Source organism: Leiobunum rupestre, chromosome 2, assembly GCF_980474605.1.
Source record: "Leiobunum rupestre chromosome 2, qqLeiRupe1.1.hap1, whole genome shotgun sequence".
In the NCBI taxonomy this organism is placed as follows: Eukaryota; Metazoa; Arthropoda; class Arachnida; order Opiliones; family Sclerosomatidae; genus Leiobunum; species Leiobunum rupestre.
Genome location: NC_143385.1, coordinates 2,473,727 through 2,499,471, shown reverse-complemented (window position 1 = coordinate 2,499,471; position 25,745 = coordinate 2,473,727). Strand labels below are relative to the sequence as shown.

General features: G+C 38.9%; 1 protein-coding gene across 1 annotated transcript; it reads right to left on the bottom strand.

The window, feature by feature from the left end:
- Nucleotides 1–2,790: 2,790 nt before the first annotated feature.
- Nucleotides 2,791–3,357, bottom strand: LOC149954670 (uncharacterized). The gene has a single exon (XM_090165292.1). The coding sequence runs from the start codon at nt 3,355–3,357 to the stop codon at nt 2,791–2,793; it is 567 nt and encodes a 188-aa protein (XP_090021418.1).
- Between the last annotated feature and the right edge of the window lie 22,388 nt (nt 3,358–25,745).

The window sequence follows — 25,745 nt, the reverse complement described above, 5'->3', positions numbered from 1 at the left end:
TTATTTTATTTTGAAATAAATGTTTTGAAGGTGGGAATTCTTCATTTTCTGATGTAGTCAAGTTGGGGTACTTTTTAAAGACATAGTTGTTGCTGTTGGTAGTATCTGTTATCCTAAAGAAAGGGTTTGATCGAAATCTTGACCAAATCTTGATTAAAATTCGATGAACTTTGGTTTATATTATAAACTTTTCGTCACGGCTTGGTTCTTCGATTTAAAAAAAACACACGAGTATTTATCTAGAAATGTAAGGGTTGTTCATATAGAACGAAATGTTACTATATGTATTATTTTTAATCAATTATCGATTAATTAACATTATACATTTTAGCTTATTCAAATGTTTCTTGAACTATAAGATGGGGCGCTTAACTAAATGATCAGTTAGGGGTCGGCTATAAAGATTTCTTACTTTGTGATTGTATTCGAAATATTATATTTCCGAGCTTACGTAAGAGTTTATTTGGCTTTGTTCGGATTGCGGTCTTTTTTCACGATACACAGGGGTTTTCCATACAAATCGAAAAGGTAAAATGTACCTATTTTAACATTATTTTCTTTAATTGTCTGCCAGTTGGTCATTTTAGCTAATCCAGAAACAATATCTATAATATATTTATCAGTTTGTCCTGTATGTTTGTATGTTTGTATGGATGTATGTATGTATGTCTGTCCCTTTAATAACTTGAAAACGCTGCTAGGTAGCATGCTGAAATTTTCACCACGTTCCCGACTTTATTTTTCCAAATCAACGCCACTCTTATGAACTTGCTGTCACCTTCTGTGTCCCCAAGTGACTTCCTTGCGACTAAAGTATTGTTTAGGTTAGGTGAGGTGATAGTTGAGAGATGATAGGTACGGTGATTGGTAAAAGGTAATAGATGAGGTACAGGTGATAGCAAAAGTAAGTATAAGAAGCGGCCCTCTTCTAGATTTTGGAGAGGCGTTTAATTTTCAAATTTGTTCATTCAGGTATTATCAATGCAAATAACGTTTCATTGGATGTTTACAGCAAGATAGATTGAGCCAAACTAAATTGAACTACTTTCTTATTTTCAATTTTCATTTTGAAACCGGTTGTACTGGTGTCAATGGACATCTTTCAGTAGCCAAAGATAGAGAATTCCACTTATCCTATTTACGTCTGGTAGAGTGATAGCTGATAAGTGTGAAGTGGTAGGTGTTAGGGGTGAGGTGATAGTTGAAGTAATATCTAATAGGTGTAAGGTAATTGGTGTGAGGTATGTGATAAGTGATATGGGTGAGGTAATAGGTTTTAGGTGTGAGGTGATATCTGATAGGTGTAAGGTAATTGGTGTGAGGTAGGTGATAGGTGAAATGTGATAGTTGAAGTGATATCTAATAGGTGTAAGGTAGTTAGTGTGAGGTATGTGAGAAGTGATAGGTGTGAGGTTATAGATTATAGGTGTGAGGTGATAGTTGAAGTGATATCTGATAGGTGTATGGTAATTGGTGTGAGGTAGGTGTGAGGTTATAGGTTATAGGTGTGAAGTGATAGCTGAAGTTATATCTGATAGGTGTATGGTAATTGGTGTGAGGGTATGCCAATAACGGATTTGTGTTGCGTAAAGAAACCCAAATTTGAAAAGGTAAACTTTAGTGAAGAGGAGAAAAACCAGTTTTTAATGAAATTTCTAAATTCCACCCAACATGAAACTGTATTGCACAAGCATGTTTTCCCCAAGCCTAATAAAACTAGTCAATCAAAATCGAAGTCAACCGCAGAGTAGCGAAAACCGTAATGATAGCTTTATTAAGGAGTATCTAACCCGTATGATTAAATATGAAATAATTGGCAATATTAAATGAAAATTTGGCTCGATTTTTAAATGAGCTTCCCAAAAACTTAAATGATTTTTATCAAACTCGTATCTGTGTCTCGTTAGAAGAAGCTACTCAAATTTCTATTTCAACTAAACAACAGTGTAACAGCCTGTGGAAAGAAGGGCGTCTCAAAAGAATTACAGCTAGTAAATGTTACGAACTTTAGACCTACCAGAAAGATTCCACAGAAAAATTAAAAATATTAATACATTCAAAGTTCAAAGGTAATGCAGACACTAAATATGGGGTTGAAAATGAGCTTAATGCGATAAATTCTTATGAGAAGAAGTTTAATCAGAAGGTAACGAAGATAGGATTAGTAATTCACCCAGAGCATCCGTATCTTGCGTGTTCTCCTGATGGAGTAGTTTCAGACCATTTAATTGAAGTTAAATGCCCGGTAATTGGTGCTTCCAAGACAATTGATGAAATGACAGGTGATATTAAATTCATAAAGAAAACTGAGGATTCAAAATTTATTCTAAAACCAAAACATAAATATTACGGACAAATTCAATTAAATCTGGTTATCTTAGGCTTTAAAAATGTAATTTACTTATTTATTCTAAGAAGAGTGATGAATGTTTGGTGGTCAATGTTCCTAGAGATGATAAATTTCTAAGTTAATTATTACCGAAATTACAGGAAGTTTATTTTAATTATTATTTGAAAATTTACATGAAGTTAAAGAATGTTTAGAATTTATTTTCTACCAAATTTAAAGGTGATTTTTTTAAATTTGTTTCTACTGTATTAATTTTTATTTAAAAATAATAATTTGGGTTTTGTTTAAAAATAATAATTTAAGTTTTTATTTGAAAATAATAATTTAGGTTTTGTTTAAAAATAATAATTTAAGTTTTTATTTGAAAAAAATAATTTTTAATTTATTTCATATTTAATTTTAATATATGAATGTATTATATATATATTAATTTATCTATTTCAAAGAAGTGTTAGTTGTATTTTGTTTGAATTAAAACTTGTCATTAATTTCAGAGCTTTCTCATCACACAGGTCGTCGATTGCGAAACCTTTGTACACCATTACCGCATCTACGTAACTAATGCACCGGTCCAGTACTCCACTTTCATCAGTCAATTGCTTGTCCGACGATTTTCCTCCATAGGCTTTACTTACAAACGTGATAACTCCTGATGGAGCGACGCCAATTAAAACTTTGCATGTATGGCAACCTTTGTAATGGGAGTAGATTTTTACGCGACATAGTAAACAATGAAGTCTCTCAATCGGAACTTCCGAACAGTCCAAAACGATGCGCGTATCTTCGTAGGACTTGAAACATTTGGGCATTGACGTTACTATCGCGTCTTTATCCAGCCTTTTGACAGCTCCTTCGAGGACAGAAGTAAGCTGAGTGAGGGTGATTTTAAAATAGTTGGACGCCAAGGGCTGACTTATCCTGAAAAGGGCGGCGATGGTAGAGTGCGAAATTCCCAGTTTTAGTTTTATAAACGTTAGTAATACTCGGTCAGAAACACTCATAGCCATTCGGCTCTGAAATTTACCGTCTAGTACTTCAACTATGGAATGGAAAGGTTCAATCGATTGAAGACACTGAAGATTTGTTTAATATTCCATTTGAACTTGAGACTCTGCATAAATGTTCTTCTAAGGTGTTGACACTTTCATCTGCAGTTTCTATCAGATCTTCGCATCCAACGAACGACATCGAGTTCAGTATCATTATTTCGATTTTTTGAACTGTCGCTAGGTAAATTATCTACTTTTGCAACATTTCCGTTCGATTGCCTTTTTTCGTATCGAATATTTATCGCTTTAGATGATTCATTTTTCGGCTTGTCGTGTTTCCTTACCGGTAAATTCTTGGAGGGTAACGCCATAGATTTAAACGTCGGGAGGTGGCAATTAATTCGACCTATAACGATATTATTAATTGATTAATATCTAACAATGTATTACGTTCAACTTTATATTATTAATTACCTGAATCATTTGGTTCGAAATGGGCCGAACAAACAACCATAGTTCTCGAGGGTTTCCTAGCCATTTTTAATTTTATTTCCCAGGCTTTGGCAAGTTTCGGAATTTTAGGGAATAAGTGAAATCTTACGCCTTCCATTACCGCGTTGTTTTTACAATCAGGTACCGAACAATATTTAACCATTTTTCATTATTTATAAACTTTAGAGCTCATAATTAAATAAACAACCGATTTAGCTGTTAAAATCTAAAATAACAGGGCGAAAACGCGTTTTTCCGAATTCAAAAATAACGCGTCTTTCTACGGAGCGCTCAGTTTGTTTCCCCCACATTTTCAAATTGCGACGCGGCGCGCGCGCCACCTATTGAAACTTTTGGATGCGAATAGAAAAAAACTTTTAATTAGTAGGCAGTTCACTCTTTTTTTATAGAATTTGGGTAAAACAAACAGATTAACTGATAATCATGATTTAGCACTGATCAATTTCGAAAAAGAGCAAACAAGCAGTTGCCAATTTATTTTAAATAATCCAAAACAAATTGTTCGAAGTTAACAAGGAAAATTTTCCGTTCCTTTAAATGCAAGCGTATAAAATTTCGGAATTTAACTTATTTTTGTATGAACCGTGAAAATAAAATATCTGTGGGGTTAACTGTGTAACAAAGACGATAATTTCATGTGAGTTTTATTCTTGGTTTGTCATATTTTTGTATAGGATTATATAAACATTTAGTTTCTTCTACCGAATCGCATCCTGAAGTAGTTCTCGATTTGGACGAAGTTGTCGATACTTTGGACTTGGGGCTTTCTTACCCTATTGTTGGAAAGTCATACGCAAAGTCAAAACAGGACCTAACGATAAAAATCCCCGACTTATAAAAGAGAGTGTAGCCACACTTGCTGGCCCCTTTCTAGATCCAACACCCAATACACATTTGGAAAAAGGCCAATTTCATTCCCTTATCTATCTCTTGATAGAAAAAGCAATTATTAGTGGAAAAATAACAATTATTTTACCAGTGCGCTTTTTATGTTTTGAATGGCCAGTTTGAACGTATGATTTTATTTCACTGCCGTTCAGAATTCCGTTAATCCGGTTGAATGAGACCCTTAACTAAAAAGGAAAACAAATTTATTTATTTATAATCAATAAGTACTCTACAATGACCTTTACCATTGATAGATCTTTTAAAAAACCTGGCAAAAGGAAAGAATTTGCGGTGACTGCTCCTAATATCTGCCAAGTTGTAAATGCAATTGAAGGTGACAAGACATTCTCATCATCCAACAAAACGAACATCGTGAATGAAAGAAATGATCCCTGCAAAATATGTTGTTTACAGTTAGTCAAAAATAAACCGTTGTAAATAGTTCAATAGTTTTTCTTCAAAGTTACTTAGGTACATCAAAAAAACATTAATTAACGAATTTTTAGCTTAAACTCTCGATTAAAATTAAAATATAATACAATACAAAAGCCCATACGGTGTATTCTCTTACACACATGCTGTTTTCCAATATTGATCCAAAATAACCATATTCACTTAATAAATAATTAACAAAGTTAACAGAATTAACTTATGTTGCTAATTGTTGGGATTACAAACTTATAAGACGATGAACTCATTAATTTCTGATAATACGGATTCATTGCATATTAAAAATGAACTTTTTATGTTTTCTAATATTGTGTTATCATCTTATCTTAACTTTGACCGACATCGTTTTTTATACCTTATACATGTTTTTATACTTTATACATGTTTTTATTTAAGGAGATATTCATTAATCTTATGGATAGTGTGTGTTTATTCAAGGTAGTTTAATTAAGAACTATTTCGATGTATCCCTAGCTAAATTTGTATTAAAATTTGGCGGTCTATATTATTTCTGGAATTGCGGCTAGACTCGAACCCTTATAAGGTATATTATATCTGATAAAAAAAACCTTAAGCTTAAAATTCGCAAGGTCCTTCGCATAAAAACTAAAATGTGTCGTCCTCCCAATAGCTACGTCTAAATGTTTTAGCCCATGAATGCCAAGAAAATACCTTATTGGCAGGGCCTTATTTTTTCCGTCATGATACGTTGTCAAATCAAAAATATAGACAAGTTCTTTACGGGTCTGTCCAGAAATGTCGTTAAACGTAGACCTTGTGCGGCATGTTTTCTAAAAGAGTTGTTTAAGACCCATACATAACTTGATCATATTTATGAATGGGCAACGTGTACTGGTGGTTCGTAATTTGATTTCACGGCACTCATGGGCTGAAAAATCATGACGACACATTTTTATTTAATTGTGGAGGACTTTGCGTATTTTAACCCTAAGATTTTTGGCCAGATTATTAATTACTTGTAGTACCATCACTATTAGCTGAATACTTGATAAAATGAAATATGCCAGTTTCATGAACCAATCTTGTTAATATTATTAGTTAGGTTTGGGATATGTGGAACCACGTGGAATGCATATCTTGCCACCACCCTTCTCGCATTGTAACCCTGTCACCTGATTTAATCGCGATAAAAGTCGCTAGATGACTGTAGCCCAAGATTGTGCTTTAGGTATTGGCCTAGTTCATTATGGTTATCGTAAGCCAATATCTTCTTACCAAGTAGGGAGTTATAGGAATTACGGGCAGACTTATAGCTTGTAAAATGGCTGCTTTTTTCATTAGTATCACTTTTTGATCTCTGAGCTCATTAACTTTCGCCTGAAACGACTTCTCCCAAGCGTACATCTTCAGAACACGAGCTCCGTTCAAAATCTTGCTCATCAGTTTTATTCGTTTGTCTTTGCAATTTATAACATGGCGCTAAATAAAGGATAACAAAGATTAGAAGTATCTTTATTTATAACGTTCTTTTCCAAGTCGTTCTTATAATTTCCTTTATTTACATCTGCTTATTTTAAGCCTTAATAACAGCTTATTTATTCTCACTTTTCTCACAATAGCTCACTTATAGTTTTAACTCGTCTTACATCACAGTTCGTAAAATTAAAATAATTTTAAACATTGCCCCATAAAACAATCAAATGGTAAACTTAGCAAGATTAACAGCAACTTCAATCGCTGATCCGCGCATTGTTGTGAGATTCAAAACACATTTGATTACCTGGTATCCTCTGGAAATATTAGCTAGAAGTTGAAGGAATGGCACAGATAAAATGACACTTATGAAGCAAACTAACGCTGAGACTCCCAATAACGTCCACAGAAGAAAGGTTGCGATTGCAATTGTAACGGGAAAAGAGATAATAATATGGTACGAAACAGCCACAAAGCCAAGTCTTACTGACAGTCGCAGGCACTATAAACAAAAAATACTTATAATATTTCAATAGCGCTCCATTTTATTTCAATTAAATTGATTTATAACAAACTGATTAAAATAATAGAATATCTAGTTATTACTTTCCTTAAAAAAAATATAAATTTGCTGTAGGCGAACAGGCATTATAAGTCAAGTGAAACTGTTTGCCGATTTCTCAAAAATTGCGTTCATAAACATCGCATGAAAGTGAAATTTTAATTTTCCAAAGTTTATTGTTGCTGTAAGTGTTATTAACTAGAGTCGTAGTTAAAACAATATATATCGTTTGCTGACTAGAAAGAGTTAAAACAACAAAGCATTTTCTTAACAATAAATTTGATTTTGCATGTTACATAAATGTCTCGATTTCTTCGGGACAAAAAGGGCTTCAAAGATTTTTATCTGTGGGGTTTTTGCAACTTAATCTTGTTCGAAGCATGTTCACTGATGTGGTTTATAAAATTTAAAGTAATTGAATTACTTTCTTCACATTCAAATCAATAAATTACCAAATAAGGAATTTCATTGGTAAGCCAATGAAGATTCAAACTTGGTGATAATGAAATCGGAACTGATCAGTTTAACTTTTTAACCTTCTTGATTTTTTCAATAAGAAATTGCGGAAGTTGAGGTAAATTAGAAATAAGGGATAGTTATTACAGTTACCCCAGGACAAACACCTAAGTGGTGGATGGAATGGTATTCAATATTAAAAAATGATACTTTTTGGATTTGGTTTGCTATTCGATTTTTAAAACGATTTGAATCTTTCGCGTAAAATTTCAGCTTTTTTTAAAGATTTAAAGCATCGTTTTTGCGTAAGTACAAGTACCTACTTTAATTTTTAATTTCTGCTAGGAATTAACAGCTCTTTGATTTAATGCTTCACTTTATGTCACTTGTGCCGTAGATATCCACTTTCATCGTGATAAATATGGTCTTCTAGATATAATCAATAAATAACGCCATCTGGTTGTAATTGGCTCGATTTTTTGACAAATAAAGTAGTTGAAATACTGCCAATGTTCCAGGCCAAAACATATTCCATGAAAATAGCAAATCATAAGATAAAGCGGAAATTTCTGGAAGCAGCGTAATTGAGATCCACTTGAGGTTTCTAGTTTGTGTTCAGGCCAATCATTTCTCCTTAAATACACTCATGAAATCGAAGCTTAAGAAAAAATCTATCAAAACGCCAGTTGGTTGGTAGCGAATAAAATTTCAACGCTGTTGGAAACCTTTTCCGCGTTGCGCGCAATTTTTGGTATCATCTAAAATTTCCTCATTAAGAACTGAAAAGATAACTTTCGTTTGATGTTTCAGCAAATTTCCAAAACCAGGTCTAAAGCCTGGTTTTCATGGTCGATTTTAAGCGGAAAATACACGGCAGAAGCGTAAGCGGAATTGTATTTTTCTACTTCTGCTTCCTACTTTTTTATTTTCATGATAATGAAAGCGCAAAAAACGAGGCGTATTTAAGTTGCGTAAGCGCAAAATCGCTTTCCAATAGCCAATACTGTGGCTCTGAGTGGTCTGGCTAGGTGTGTGCTATTTTCACTTTGTTTACCACGGAGTCCACGCGTGTTTTGGTAAAGTTTCCCCTTTTTAATTTGTTTCAAAACATTGTTTGAAATTAATTTGAAAATGGCTAGCAAATTGCTAAAACAACAAAGAGAAGATAAACGAAGGAAAGACAACGAAGTGAAAGAGCTACTCGTAGAATCCGTTAGAAAGAGGGTATCCATTTGGAACAGTCGCATAGATGAACATCGGGATAAACATTTAATGAATGTTTTGTGGAAACAAATTTCCGAAGAAATTCCAGGTAAACAATTTAATTAATATAAAATGCTAAACCTAGTACTTAACTATTTTTTCAAAAACAGTGGACAACTGCAAAAGATTGTGGAAAACATTAGTAGACAATTTCAGGAACATTTACAACTCTGTTACCATAACAAAGAGTGGGCAAGAACCCGATGAAGATATGGTTTTCAACACTGTAAAATGGATGTTTTTTAAACAATTATTATTTTTAAAAGACGACGTAAAGAAAAGAGAGTATGTGAAAGCTATGTACGCAGTAAAATGTCATATAATAATAATATTTTCCTCTAGCACTATTTCAAATTATACGTGCGATTCAAATGCATTGCAGGAAACTGAGAAAAAAATTTCAACTGATATTGAGGTATTGATATATAATGTTTTTCTAGAAACTAGATTTTAGAAACTAACTACAATTACTTAACGAGTTTTAATTATTGAACAGTTCACTGCTAGTAATGGTGAGGAAAATACGGTAGTAGATCATTGCGAAGCGTTACTAGAGTAATTCTCTAATTCTTCTCATGTGCCAACATTTGAAGTTTCTTCACCGAATACATTTCCTTCATCGCCTATAACTGTACCGTCCCCTTCACCATCACAACACACCGAACAATCATCCATCAACGACTCAAAAATATCCGAGCCATCACCTAGTACAAACACTCAATCAGCCACTAAATTAGCAACAAATGAAAAAAGAAAATCTCCTCCGAGAACCAAAGAAGAAAAAAGGCCCTGTTCACTTCGAGAACGAAGTTTTGAAACAGCTTTCAAAAATTAATAAGTGTGTTTGTTTTTTAATATATATAAAATTATCATTTAATTATATATAAAATTATCATTTAATTATATATAAAATTATAACGTTTCGTTCGTAATAGGGAGATAAAGGACTGTGGCAATGTCACTTATTTAGCACCAGAACGTGATGCTCGTGCGTTCTTTGGAGACTATGTGGCTCAGATAATTAGAAGCTTGCCTGAGTGTGACAGAACGTCTTGTGAATTTAAAATTATGGGTGTTTTGAATGAATTTTCAGATAAAGCAAAAAAATAATTTGCTTTCGTCATTTAAATTGTTAATTTTTCAAAAATCATTTCCAACTGAAATGAACTTTTTTGACAAACATTTTGAATTAAAATCTAGTCATTTATTTTTTTAATTTAACCATAATTATTTCCTTTTTTACATTTTCAGTATTATTCAAATTTGAGAGAAAATTAATGTTTATTAGATGTTTTGTATAAACAATTTTACTATTCTTGGGGAATTTAGTTCTCTATTACCTCAAACTATAATTATCTTGGTTTCACAACACCGGGCAAGTCCCATTGTCAGGTTACTTCTCCATCTTCACTAAAAAAATACGTTGCATATGCTTTTCTCACATCTGACGCACGAACACTATAATTTCTGGCTTGCGTTGGGTTTAAATTAACCATAGCATTAGCTGGTGTTCTAATAAATTCATTATGCCAATCACCTTGAATTACGTTCCCCAGTGAATCAATAGTGTCGGCAAAATCTGGTGGGCAATAGGTTTTATTCACAGAAGACTCTTCTTCATTCATCAAATAGTTATGTAGTAGTACTGAAGCTTTGACAACCAAATCCACATTTTCGGGTTTAATGTGAATGGAATTGCGAAAAATTCTCCACCTTGCGGCCAGAATTCCAAATGCATTCTCACTACATCTCCTAAAATTATTTTAATGGCACCAGTACAATAAATTTACTTAATATTTAACGTATTCCGTTTTTTACCGATATGGGAAATCGATGTCAATACCGACGTTTACCGCTTTCTTTCGATTTGGTATTCAAAAATTTAAACTTTGCGGTGGTGGCGCAGCTAGCGCCATCTACCGCATAGTTCAGAAATCTGTATCGGTAGTTTTTCCGATTAATCGGGTGACATCGGTATGTTGAACCCATTTCAGACGATGGTTATAAAGCTGAGTTAAGTAAACCGAAGTTCAACTTTTCAGTTTCAACACATTTCAGTATAAATTCAACTTTATGTTTAATAAACGAAGTCTATACCAGGTTTTATAACCGTCGTTTGAATAGGGTATAACCCATTACTTGGTAAAATCGACATCTCGGTAACAGAGCCGTGCAGAGGGTTTTTTGAGGCCCGGGAAAAAGTTACTCGTGAGCCGTTCGATTTACATCCCCTCAAGTTATCTTGATTTGCACCCCCTTGAGCTTTTAGGATGGGCCCCTACAGCTACGGGCCACAAATCAGTCCTTCGTGGGCCCTTTTCAGCCAGGCCGCGGGAATTTTCCCCGCTGCACGCTTGGTAACCGATACCATATTCTCTTGAGCCCGACACTATTAAAACTTAACCGAGCTCTACTTAAGCGATAGTTGAATACTCTTTTTTTACTATCCAAATTCTGACCGGGGAATGGTCTCATAAATGTTGGTAGAAGTTGAAAAGCCTCATCACCCACAAGAACACGAGGAACGACTAGTTCTGATTTAGGCAAAAGAGCTTGAGGGGGGAAATCAACGTCACCATTTTGAAGTGCTTGATCAAACTCGGATGCCTTGAAAATTCCTCCATCAGAACTTGATCCGTAAGCCCCAATGTCAACAGTTACAAATCTGTTCTTCGCATCAACAACTGCCGTAAGTATTATGGAATTGAAGCCCTAGAAAAGGTAAATGATTAACATATACAACAGTTTTTGATAAAACATACGTTACATACCTTATAATTGTGGTACAGAAATCCTGAATTTGGTGACTGAACTATCATGATATGCTTGCCATCTACAGCTCCACAATAATAGGGATAGTTCCATCTCAATTCAAATTCTTTAGCAGTTTTCGACCAAATCTCTTTTTTTGGCATCTGTTAACATATTAATGATTAATTCAAATTAATTATATTACATTAAAAATTTTTTTTATTACTGGTTAATATAACGGCTGTAAAACCTCCCAGATTGCTTTGCATGTCTTTCTAACTACATTGTGTACAGTTGTTACCCCTACTCGAAAACCAAATGAAAGTGAGCGATAGCTTTCTCCACTGGCTAAACATCTAATGAAAGTACTTATTTAATTTAAGCAATGTTTTACCAATGGATGATAGTTTACCGTAATGTTAAACTCAAACGTTCTCCTGGGGAAAGAACGTCTTTTCTACTAAATGAACGAGATTGAATACTAGGCTTTAAAAGATTGAGCAATTCATCAAATTTATCTGGAGACATTCTTGTGAAATTTTTGAAATATGTATGGTCGGTTTCTCTCATTGCTATTATCTGAAATTGAAATAATAGACATTATAACCTTAATAAGCCTTGGACATAGTTTAAATAGCTTACCAAAGTTCCGTAATACCCTTCAATAGGACGATTTATCTAAATAGGTCTTTTCCACCAATGCAACGTTTGGTTTTATAAGCACGCTTTCCTTTTTTAAAACTGTTATATATTAACGCGACAATTAAAATTAATTTCTTTTTCATCAACAATAGTCGTCTGCGGCGAGTTATAGCCTCCATTTTATTTCACCAAATGCGCCAAATATTTTCAATACGCCAGGCCAAAATATATTCCATGGAAACATAAAAGCTTATGATTAAGCGAAAAGGCGACGCGGGAGCGTAAAACGAAATCCGCTTGATGTTTTTCCGTTTCTGCGTAAGCTCAAATATTTCGCCCAATTTCGACCATGAAAACCAGGCTTGAGAAAGCCAGACAGCTGAGATCCGCCACTTAGGCGCGTATCTGGGAGGTGCTTTTTCATTTTCTGCCTCCCCCATTTGCTCCCGTGGATCTGTGCTCTTGGCTGCAAGTTGAAGGTTGCGCTTACCTTTTTATATAAATGGTAAAGTTATGTAGCTTTGTGGTATAATAACAGGATATGTTTACAATTTATAAATTCGTTAATTATTTAATTTTACTTTATCGAAAACTATTTTCACCCTAAAATGTTCTAGTTGGAGTTTCTTAAATCGTTGCTTTTTCGCTCCGTATGCAGCCTCCATAGTTGCCACGCTCTCCTTATCATACCGCACTTGATTTTATCCTACGAGGCTATGTGATGGGTATGGCCCGCCAAACAAGACAAAATTCGACTTTGCTCTCTTTCAGTCTCAGAATGCGAAAACATCGAAAAACAGCCCTCACTCGGACATCGTTCACCCTCTCTGTCTTAGATTGCGATCACATCGTATACCCTCTATCTGACGTCGTTATACACCCTCGCACTGACGTCGTCCAGCGGTCTCTCTCTGACTTCGTGTTTGACCCTCGCACTGACGTCGTCCAGCGGTCTCCCTCTGACTTCGTGTTTGACCCTCGCACTGACGTCGTCCAGCGGTCTCTCTCTACTTCGTGTTTGACCCTCGCACTGACGTCGTCCAGCGGTCTCTCTCTGACTTCGTGCTTGACCCTCGCACTGACGTCGTCCAGCGGTCTCTCTCTGACTTCGTGCTTGACCCTCGCACTGACGTCGTCCAGCGGTCTCTCTCTGACTTCGTGTTTGACCCTCGCACTGACGTCGTCCCGCGGTCTCTCTCTGACTTCGTGTTTGACCCTCGCACTGACGTCGTCCAGCGGTCTCCCTCTGACTTCGTGTTTGACCCTCGCACTGACGTCGTCCAGCGGTCTCTCTCTGACTTCGTGTTTGACCCTCGCACTGACGTCGTCCAGCGGTCTCTCTCTGACTTCGTGCTTGACCCTCGCACTGACGTCGTCCAGCGGTCTCTCTCTGACTTCGTGCTTGACCCTCGCACTGACGTCGTCCAGCGGTCTCTCTCTGACTTCGTGTTTGACCCTCGCACTGACGTCGTCCAGCGGACTCTCTCTGACTTCGTGTTTGACCCTCGCACTGACGTCGTCCAGCGGTCTCTCTCTGACTTCGTGTTTGACCCTCGCACTGACGTCGTGCCGCGGTCTCTCTCTGACTTCGTGTTTGACCCTCGCACTGACGTCGTCCCGCGGTCTCTCTCTGACTTCGTGTTTGACCGTCGCACTGACGTCGTCCCGCGATCTGTCTCTGACTTCGTGTTTGACCCTCGCACTGACGTCGTCCAGCGGTCTCTCTCTGACTTCGTGTTTGACCCTCGCACTGACGTCGTCCAGCGGTGTCTCTCGGACTTCGTGTTTGACCCTCGCACTGACGTCGTCCCGCGGTCTCTCTCTGACTTCGTGTTTGACCCTCGCACTGACGTCGTCCCGCGGTCTCTCTCTGACTTCGTGTTTGACCCTCGCACTGACGTCGTCCCGCGGTCTCTCTCTGACTTCGTGTTTGACCCTCGCACTGACGTCGTCCCGCGGTCTCTCTCTGACTTCGTGTTTGACCCTCGCACTGACGTCGTCCCGCGGTCTCTCTCTGACTTCGTGTTTGACCCTCGCACTGACGTCGTCCAGCGGTCTCTCTCTTACTTCGTGTTTGACCCTCGCACTGACGTCGCCCCGCGGTCTCTCTCTGACTTCGTGTTTGACCCTCGCACTGACGTCGTCCAGCGGTCTCTCACTGACTTCGTGTTTGACCCTCGCACTGACGTCGTCCCACGGTCTCTCTCTGACTTCGTGTTTGACCCTCGCACTGACGTCGTCCCGCGGTCTCTCTCTGACTTCGTGTTTGACCCTCGCACTGACGTCGTCCCGCGGTCTCTCTCTGACTTCGTGTTTGACCCTCGCACTGACGTCGTCCCGCGGTCTCTCTCTGACTTCGTGTTTGACCCTCGCACTGACGTCGTCCCGCGATCTGTCTCTGACTTCGTGTTTGACCCTCGCACTGACGTCGTCCAGCGGTCTCTCTCTGACTTCGTGTTTGACCCTCGCACTGACGTCGTCCAGCGGTCTCTCTCTTACTTCGTGTTTGACCCTCGCACTGACGTCGCCCCGCGGTCTCTCTCTGACTTCGTGTTTGACCCTCGCACTGACGTCGTCCCGCGGTCTCTCTCTGACTTCGTGTTTGACCCTCGCACTGACGTCGTCCCGCGGTCTCTCTCTGACTTCGTGTTTGACCCTCGCACTGACGTCGTCCCGCGGTCTCTCTCTGACTTCGTGATTGACCCTCGCACTGACGTCGTCCCGCGGTCTCTCTCTGACTTCGTGTTTGACCCTCGCACTGACGTCGTCCCGCGGTCTCTCTCTGACTTCGTGTTTGACCCTCGCACTGACGTCGTCCAGCGGTCTCTCTCTTACTTCGTGTTTGACCCTCGCACTGACGTCGTCCAGCGGTCTCTCTCTTACTTCGTGTTTGACCCTCGCACTGACGTCGTCCCGCGGTCTCTCTCTGACTTCGTGTTTGACCCTCGCACTGACGTCGTCCCGCGGTCTCTCTCTGACTTCGTGTTTGACCCTCGCACTGACGTCGTCCCGCGATCTGTCTCTGACTTCGTGTTTGACCCTCGCACTGACGTCGTCCAGCGGTCTCTCTCTTACTTCGTGTTTGACCCTCGCACTGACGTCGCCCCGCGGTCTCTCTCTGACTTCGTGTTTGACCCTCGCACTGACGTCGTCCAGCGGTCTCTCTCTGACTTCGTGTTTGACCCTCGCACTGACGTCGTCCCACGGTCTCTCTCTGACTTCGTGTTTGACCCTCGCACTGACGTCGTCCCGCGGTCTCTCTCTGACTTCGTGTTTGACCCTCGCACTGACGTCGTCCCGCGGTCTCTCTCTGACTTCGTGTTTGACCCTCGCACTGACGTCGTCCCGCGGTCTCTCTCTGACTTCGTGTTTGACCCTCGCACTGACGTCGTCCCGCGATCTGTCTCTGACTTCGTGTTTGACCCTCGCACTGACGTCGTCCAGCGGTCTCTCTCTGACTTCGTGTTTGACCCTCGCACTGACGTCGTCCCGCGGTCTCTCTCTGACTTCGTGTTTGACCCTCGCACTGACGTCGTCCCGCGGTCTCTCTCTGACTTCGTGTTTGACCCTCGCACTGACGTCGTCCCGCGGTCTCTCTCTGACTTCGTGTTTGACCCTCGCACTGACGTCGTCCCGCGGTCTCTCTCTGACTTCGTGTTTGACCCTCGCACTGACGTCGTCCCGCGGTCTCTCTCTGACTTCGTGTTTGACCCTCGCACTGACGTCGTCCAGCGGTCTCTCTCTTACTTCGTGTTTGACCCTCGCACTGACGTCGCCCCGCGGTCTCTCTCTGACTTCGTGTTTGACCCTCGCACTGACGTCGTCCTGCGGTCTCTCTCTGACTTCGTGTTTGACCCTCGCACTGACGTCGTCCCACGGTCTCTCTCTGACTTCGTGTTTGACCCTCGCACTGACGTCGTCCAGCGGTCTCTCTCTTACTTCGTGTTTGACCCTCGCACTGACGTCGTCCAGCGGTCTCTCTCTTACTTCGTGTTTGACCCTCGCACTGACGTCGTCCCGCGGTCTCTCTCTGACTTCGTGTTTGACCCTCGCACTGACGTCGTCCCGCGGTCTCTCTCTGACTTCGTGTTTGACCCTCGCACTGACGTCGTCCCGCGATCTGTCTCTGACTTCGTGTTTGACCCTCGCACTGACGTCGTCCCGCGGTCTCTCTCTGACTTCGTGTTTGACCCTCGCACTGACGTCGTCCAGCGGTCTCTCTCTTACTTCGTGTTTGACCCTCGCACTGACGTCGCCCCGCGGTCTCTCTCTGACTTCGTGTTTGACCCTCGCACTGACGTCGTCCAGCGGTCTCTCTCTGACTTCGTGTTTGACCCTCGCACTGACGTCGTCCCACGGTCTCTCTCTGACTTCGTGTTTGACCCTCGCACTGACGTCGTCCCGCGGTCTCTCTCTGACTTCGTGTTTGACCCTCGCACTGACGTCGTCCCGCGGTCTCTCTCTGACTTCGTGTTTGACCCTCGCACTGACGTCGTCCCGCGGTCTCTCTCTGACTTCGTGTTTGACCCTCGCACTGACGTCGTCCCGCGATCTGTCTCTGACTTCGTGTTTGACCCTCGCACTGACGTCGTCCAGCGGTCTCTCTCTGACTTCGTGTTTGACCCTCGCACTGACGTCGTCCCGCGGTCTCTCTCTGACTTCGTGTTTGACCCTCGCACTGACGTCGTCCCGCGGTCTCTCTCTGACTTCGTGTTTGACCCTCGCACTGACGTCGTCCCGCGGTCTCTCTCTGACTTCGTGTTTGACCCTCGCACTGACGTCGTCCCGCGGTCTCTCTCTGACTTCGTGTTTGACCCTCGCAATGACGTCGTCCAGCGGTCTCTCTCTTACTTCGTGTTTGACCCTCGCACTGACGTCGCCCCGCGGTCTCTCTCTGACTTCGTGTTTGACCCTCGCACTGACGTCGTCCAGCGGTCTCTCTCTGACTTCGTGTTTGACCCTCGCACTGACGTCGTCCCACGGTCTCTCTCTGACTTCGTGTTTGACCCTCGCACTGACGTCGTCCCGCGGTCTCTCTCTGACTTCGTGTTTGACCCTCGCACTGACGTCGTCCAGCGGTCTCTCTCTGACTTCGTGTTTGACCCTCGCACTGACGTCGTCCAGCGGTCTCTCTCTGACTTCGTGTTTGACCCTCGCACTGACGTCGTCCAGCGGTCTCTCTCTGACTTCGTGTTTGACCCTCGCACTGACGTCGTCCCGCGGTCTCTCTCTGACTTCGTGTTTGACCCTCGCACTGACGTCGTCCAGCGGTCTCTCTCTGACTTCGTGTTTGACCCTCGCACTGACGTCGTCCAGCGGTCTCTCTCTGACTTCGTGTTTGACCCTCGCACTGACGTCGTCTACTCGTCTAGTGGACCTCTTGTGTAATTTGTAGGAAGAGATTTACTATAGTGGCCCCTATCACGGCTTTTGGTAGTATTCTACTGAAGTGTAGTCTTCAATGAAATTCCAAAGTCGTCTCGAAATTAGTTAAAACGTGCTAGCGTACATGGCGCAATTTCGCTTCGTTTCTTCAACCACCACCCATTTTACGAATTTATCACTAGGTTCGAGATGGAAAATCACTATGTTTAATTAAACTCTTCGGCATTTTATAACCGTAACTAAAATTGTAGATATCTTTTTTAATATAACTGCTACACCTAAATATTGCTTTATTTCATTTAGGTATGTTGACGTAAAATATTTATAAGGTGGCTTGATTTATAGTTCATTTTTAGTAAGATTGTTTTAAAAACCAACAACATTTATTTATTTATTCGAAGGGAAAAGTAGTGTAAATGTCAAGGGTTTTTCTGAGAAAAACCGCTAAAAAATGGTCAACTTGTATTACAAACTGCATAATTCTGTTTCTCTAGTTCTGAACTTTTGACATTATATTATGTCGCTGAAAAGTTGGAAGCTGTTGAAATAATTAATAATAAATTATATATTAAACGATTCTGATATTTTTAAATATGGTTAATTTTTATTTACGCAAAGAAAACAAGAAATTAAGAATGTGTTACGAGGAAATTGCACTTAATATTTAAAAATATTTTAATTAGTCAATGATTGTTTCGTCGACTCTTTTTCTAGTTAGTGTGTTTTAAACAGACTTTCTTCTATGTATAAATGGTAAAAGATTTACAAACATTAAATGAAAGTCTTGAGAAGTTCTAGTGTTTTTTAAAGGAAAGGTTAAATAAACGTTTTGTCATAACAGTGCTGATTGATACTGTGTCACTTTTTAACTAGAAGTAATTTTTTTTTTCAAATTTGGTAGGTTTTTTTTACAAAATATTTTTCAGAGTTACTCTTTATAGATAACATAACTAATAATCTAGCATTATTTGTAAGATTAACTCAAAAATATGACAACTTTTTAGTTAGAACATTTTCCTTTCAATTTCGATTCTCTTATTTCTATCCCTATAATTTCAAATATTTTTGATGCACAGTCTCGTTATATCTCTACTCTGCTAGAAAGTTACTGTTGTGGTTTTTACTTTACTGAACTATCTTTAGTGACGTTTCGAACAATTCCGTCTCTGTTTGGTCACTATTTTCAAAGTGGCTAGTCACTATTTACACTAAAATTTAGGCAAACTTTTAGCATCAACACTGGCATTAAAGACCTTGAAAAAAAATTATTCAATTCAATTCAAACTTTTTTTATTCTGTATAAAAACATGTTAGTACAACACTTTTAAAATTTATACAGAGTTAGTTAGTTTGTTATATTAATATGTATTGTTACATTGAAATAAAATAATAATAAAAAAAACCAATGATATAAAAGTGAAATTGCACAAAAAGTGTTGCATTTGTTTGTAAAAGATTTTACTTAACAATAAGTATTTAAAAGTTTAAAGGTTTAAAAACAAGTTAAGTTTTAACGTTAATTTCTTTTAGCCGGCCCATTATGTTAGATTTAAAGGAGTGGAAGTTTTGATTATACAGGTCTAAGGGGAAGTTTTGGTTATCATTACACAATTTGTTAAAATTACTTTGATTGCGAGTGATCGGGTTAATAGATTTTAAATTTGTGATATAAAACATTTCCTTGTTACGCGTGTTATTCTTAGGTATTCTGAAGTTTAAACATGATATTAATTCCGAACAGCAAACTTGATTATTAATGAGTTTATAAATAAAAACAGCTTCTTGCAGGTTAAGTCGGTTAAATATCGTACTAAGTTTACATTTTAACATGGTTTTATCATAATTAGTATCATTCGATTTACAAAAGTTTTTAGTGTATAAGTAAGCAAATTTTCGTTGGACCCTTTCGGCTTGTATTTTAATGTAATGACTGCATCCCCCCCCCAGATTAATGAAAAATACTCTATTTTAGAACGGATTAGCGAGACATACAGTTGGATAAATAGTTTCGGGGAGTTAATCGATTTAGCTAGTTTTAAAATCGCGTACAGTTTAGAAGTGCATTGAGCTTTAAGATTATTAACATGAGTATAAAATGAAGTTTTTTATCAAAAATTATTCCCAAGTCTTTTACAAAGTTCTCTCTTTTTATTAGTACGTTAGCTAGTTTATATGAGTGATTAACTGTGTTTGGTTTTCGAGTAAATGTCATTTGAGTGGTTTTAGCGCTGTTCAGGGGGATACAGTTGTTAATGCTCCATTTATTTCATTTTTAGAGATCGCTGTTCAGTGCCAGGCTGTCGTTAATATTATTTATTTGTCGGTACAGTTTGTTATCATCAGCGAACCCCTTACGACCCCGGGTGGTGGTGGTGTTAATGTTGTTTATCTCCAGGTCCCAAAAAATGTCGTTAGCGAAGATTATGTACAGTAGTGGTCCCAGACCGGATCCTTGGGGAACTCCCACGTTGGTTACGTAATTAGTGTTGGTTAGAACGCCGTTAACTTTCAAATGATTAGTTCGGTTAGCGAGATAACTTTTAATCCATGTTAGTATACTCCCTCCAAGACCGTAACCTTCCAGTTTGGTAAGTAAAATCTTGTGGTTCATCCGGTCAAAAGCTTTACTAAAGTCGAGGTAGAGGACGTCGATTTGTTTCTGTAGTTGTACTGGAGGGGCGATATCGTTGGTAAAAGACATTAAGTTAGTTAAGGTGGAGCGTTTTTGGCAGAATCCGTGTTGATCGTTTGAGAGAAGAGGCTTGAACCAGGAGCTGAGATAAGTTTCTAAGATGATTTCGAAGATTTTGGAGAGTATTGATAGAAGAGAGATCGGTCTGTAGTTAGTCTTGTTAGTTTTGCAGCCTTTTTTTGATGGGGATTACTATGGCGTTCTTCCAGAGGTCGGGGAATACTCCGGTTGTTAGTGATAAGTTGTAGATGAAATTTAGTACCGGAATGAAAGTGTCGGAGCATACTTTGACTATGGCGGCTGGTATATGATCTATCCCGAATGATTTTTTAGGTTTTTGTTTTTTGATGGCCTTTTTCACGTCCTCGTCGCTGATGGTTAGTTGGCAGAACGGGTTAGTTTTTTTACTTTTAAATGTATAATCGGCACGAGGGTTTTGACCTGGTCCTAGGCTGGTGAATTGAGACTTGAAAAGTTCGGAAAGTGGGGCTGTGTCGGAAACCATGTTGTTATTATCCATTAGCACTATGTTAGAATTGTAAGGCTTAAGCCGGTTATTGCAGTACTCACTGGATTGTTTTCTATTTCGGTTTTTAAAGCTTCAGATTGCTTGTTACGGTCACGTTTTAGTAATAGTTGCGCTTCTTTCCCGATAGTTTTAAATTTTTCCAAGTCATAAATTTTGTTAGTCATTTTATACTTCTTGTGGTAGTAGTGCTTCCGGTTAAAAGTTTTTGTTAGTTCGGATGAAAACCAGTCGGGAAATTTCGTCTTCTTGTTGTTCTTAGGGCGTTTGTTATTTATTTTAGGAATGAATTCATTGATGGCGCTGGATGATGCATGATCTAAAACATTTACCGCTTCGTTAACGTCTGTAATATCTACTAATGGTGCCCAGTTGTAGTGTTTTAAATAGTTGTATAGGTTGAGATAGTCGCCTTGCTTAAAGTTGTACCTGTGTGGAGCGTTGTTAGCGTTGCAGTTGAGCGATCGATTAATATTAGAGGTAAACGGGTATAGAATTTCCAGCGGAGGGTGTGGGACGTGGATTGGTAGTAGATAAGTATCGTCTACCTGAACCGAGACGAGATTAGTGCTTGTGATGACTAGGTCGAGGATGTTTCCGTAGATGTTCTTGATGGGGTTAATCTGTAGTAGAGTTAGCGTGTGGATGAGTTAGATCATGGCCTCAGCTTTTGGTTTTACGAGGGAGGTACACATGTCGGGGCTATTATAGGTCCAGTTTACTCCAGGAAGGTTAAAATTGCCTAGAATTTGTATCTCGTGGGGGTAATTTATTAGTTGTTCTTGCAGAGATTCCAGATAGATTATTAGTTCGTTATTTGGCCTTGTTTGAGCGAAGTAATGGTTGCCGATTAGTAGGTTCTTGGAGTTGGATAGTTGAATTTCGAGCCACACCGTCTCACCAGTAATTTCGAGGTCGGTGCGTCTCACGGCTTTGATGGATTTATTGTATATTATTAGCGTACCTCCCCCCTGGTCATGTTAGTTGGATAGGCGTACCTGTCTGCTCTCTCGCACACTAGGTTAGATGGGATGAAATCTGTGTTGAAATACGCGCTGTTTAAATTAGTTTCAGTTAGACAGACGATATCCAGCTCCTCGTCTAGTAGATTAGTGTATAAGTCATTCAGTTTAGTGCGCAAGCCTCTCACGTTTTGGTATTTCATTTTTATATTGGTGTGCTTCATAAATAGTCTGATGTTAATAGCGACGGTGATAGGACTGATTATGGATTTAATTATGGATTTAGTTTTCTTCGTTAATAGACTGGTTAATTTCTGCGAGGCTGGAATTAGAAATTGTCGCTTTAGTATTGTCTTCAGTTGAACACTTGTCAATTATCTGTATGTGGTACAGTCGTCCTTTAAATTCCTTGACCATGATGTTTTGAGGCCAAGTTGAAGGTGTTAGTAATTGATGGAAGTCGGAGCATCTTGTAGAAATGTAGAATGAAGCATAGTTGTTAAATTTGGTTTTTAGTCTGTAAATATTCAAGGATCCGAGGTCTGTTTTGCTTTGTATTATTTCTTTGACGTCGTTAGTCGTGGTATCGGGCTTGAATCGAGTGGCGAAAACGGCTGTTTTCTTTAGTATTGTCACTTCTTCCGATTGAGGTGCTTGATAGGTTGGGTTGTCTGAGTTGCCGATAATGATGTTAGTCCTCAACGGTTTGTGGTGATTAGGTACATTTTTTAGTCCGGGTTTAGTTTTATTATTGCGTTTTCTTGTAACTTCGGACCAGGTCTCTTCCTCTTGTGTTTGAATATTTCTTAGATGATCTTTAACTACGGTTTCTTCAAGGGGGGCTTGCGTCTTCCTATTATTAACGGTTTCCAGAAGGGCGTGTGAAATGACGGAGTGATTGGAGTTTATTTGTTCATATAATTTAGATGACTGTTGATGGTTTTCTTGGACGGTTTTGTTAATACTTGAAAGGTCTTCGCAGTGCGTAATTAGTAGATCGTTGACTTTGGAGGTAGGGATTAGATTCGCTTGAGTATTTTTGTTAATTTCGGAGACAGTTTCCTTTAGGCTGGATAGATCTTCGGGGTTAGAATGAATAGGTTACTCGTGAGGTTTTGTAGAAGGTTATTTCCTTTTTTAATCTCTTCCTTGGTTGATATTTTTAGATCGCCCACCTCCGATTCCAGGTCTTCGATTTTCCTTAGAAGCTTAGTATTTTGATTGCCTACCAAATGAAGCTCAGATTTGACTAATTCCATTTCAGATTAAAGATTAGCTATTGTTTGTCCCAGATGTTCGAGAATAGTTGTTTCGTTTCTTGTCTCTTTTTCTCGCTTCTGAAGCTCTGTTATCATATGGAGTAAGGATGAAGGTATATGCTGAGAAAGGACAGGGGTTGAATCTTTTGGCTCCGTGATGAATAGTCGTTTGACAAGTGTATCTTAACTAGTAGCCACAATAGAGACTTTGTCTTTTAATCGTGATGTAGTGACCTGTTCCAAGGACTGCTTTTGTTCGGAAATTTTGCACTCATTGCATGTGTAGTTATTTATCCCGGTGGTTTTGTCGTATATTTTAGGTAAGTCATTGTTAGATATCCCCAGACATTTTAGGGAGTTAAAAGATTCATGGCACTGAGTGCACGGAATTTTCTTTTGGGCCCCTTTAAACGACTCATTGCAAATGGGACACGTGTTATGGTTGTCTGACATTATTAATTATTCAAATTTCGAATGAAAACAGCGTCGGAAACATTTTACCAGTTATCCAGACTTTGACGTACAAATGTTAGTTTAAGACGTAAGGCATACCACTTTAAAAGGAAAGCCCAATTAGTTACCGGATAAAAAAGTTTTACGATGAGTGAAATACACGCAAAAAATTGCTTAAGTAAAGCCAACACACACATATCTATATATAAATATAAAATCACCCAGAAGTCCGCGACGTAGGGTTTTCCCTTTAAATTAAAAAAAAATAATAACAGTTCCACACGTAAACAACTTGACACCAAAAGTTCATATAAGTGTGCCACACCGAAAATTCAAAAATAGTGAGAAAGTTCAAAGTTTCCGCAATTTGCGTTTCGATACTTATATTATGGTGATATTGCAGGTCCACTTGGAGAATTGATGGGCCAGGAACACAGGATACTAATGGTGATGGTAAGTATTTAACAGGAACTTTTTTTTGTAAATTATTATTTTTGCAGGTACTGGAGGATCCACTTGAAGAATTATTAAACCAGGAACGCAGGATACAACTGGAACGATCAGGATACTGATGGCAACAGGAAGCGACTCGGAACTGGTAGCGGTTGATCGACGACTGGACTTAAATTAATAATATCGTCCTATAATTTTAATTTAGATTAATTACGACCGTTCAAATAGCGGGAGAGATGTTACCGCGGTGAAGAAATATGGCAAATATGCCATTTGAATTTGGTTTCTATCCAAGGTTGGTAAAATCGTGTACGCACTATCTATCTATTTCCACTCTTAAAACGATTGGGTTATTTTTAAGAAAATTTAAGTAGATTTGGCATTCTAATTATGGGTCTGTATACACCCAATTAAACATTGGGTTGTTAATATATTAACCAAATATTTGGTTACACCTTTCTTAACACAAAATTTTATTAATACTGAATTGTCTCTTAGCCACCAACTAATTTTTGGTCAACTGCATTACTTCAACCCAAACCTTCCTTTTAGGTAAAATCATCCAAGTCTTTTTTGGCTCCATAAATATATTTTAGGTGTAACTTACCAAAGGAACCCAACCCCTTCAGTTGTTAATTCCCTTACACCATACCAAAATCAGAAGGGCAGATGATTCGGTTACAGGGAATCCTAATAATCATAGTTCAAATTGCAATCATGATTAATTATTTCAATATCCATACAGCTAAGTTAATTTAATCATACACCGTTATCCTGACAATCAAGGAAATGATCTGCCCCTCCCTAAAAACAATTCATTACTTTAAAAAATCGGATGTAATCATAATTCTTAGTAATTAATATTCAACCATTTGAATGATACTAAACTAATTTATGAATTTCTGTGAAATATTTGGCCCAGGTAGTTTAAATACGAAATGTAAAATAAATAATTTAAATCATGTATTAACAGTTTCCAGCTATGAGCTTTGGGGGAAAAAGCTTTCAACAACGATGAAGCATATATGGATTGAGTCTCAAATTGTCTGTTCCCATTTCCGTCTAACTTTTTCATTTTGAGGAAATTTGTTAAAACTAACTTTAGTTTGCTGTTTAGTCGACAAGGAATTTTTGATCAAACAATAATGAACTGTGGTGGAACAGAATAAAAGCAGACAATTCTTTCATGTCAATTGCATAACACATGAAACGTTATCATAGAAAGTAAACAAATGAGCCTTAGCTTCAGTGCCGTATCTAGGGGTAGGCTAGGTCGGCTACAGCCTACCCGTAATACGGTTAAGTGTTTCATGAAAATTTTGTAAAATGGAAATCAAAATTTTAGCTTATAAAAAAACATAAAGTTCAATTTATCGGAACGTTTTTTTAAGGTAAAGTGTGGGGAAGGGGGTGGGGCAGAGTGTAACGTGACGGGCCGGGACTATTTGTGTTAACCCCCTTTCTCGCCTTTGGCTATCACTTCCAGCCAGGTGCACAGAACACGCGGAAGGGACCAAATATTTGTGGTCGGCTTGCACAAGAAAGAGAAATATTCGTGGAAATGTTTCCCCCGATATATAATAGAAGACGGAGAGATAAGGATCAAAAGGCGCATAGCGCCGCATACAATAGTGAAACTGCCCCAAGGTTTGTGGAAGCGCTTATCGCAACTGCCCTGGCCCAGCTAGAAGAGGGTGGAACGGTTTGTGTCTTTATA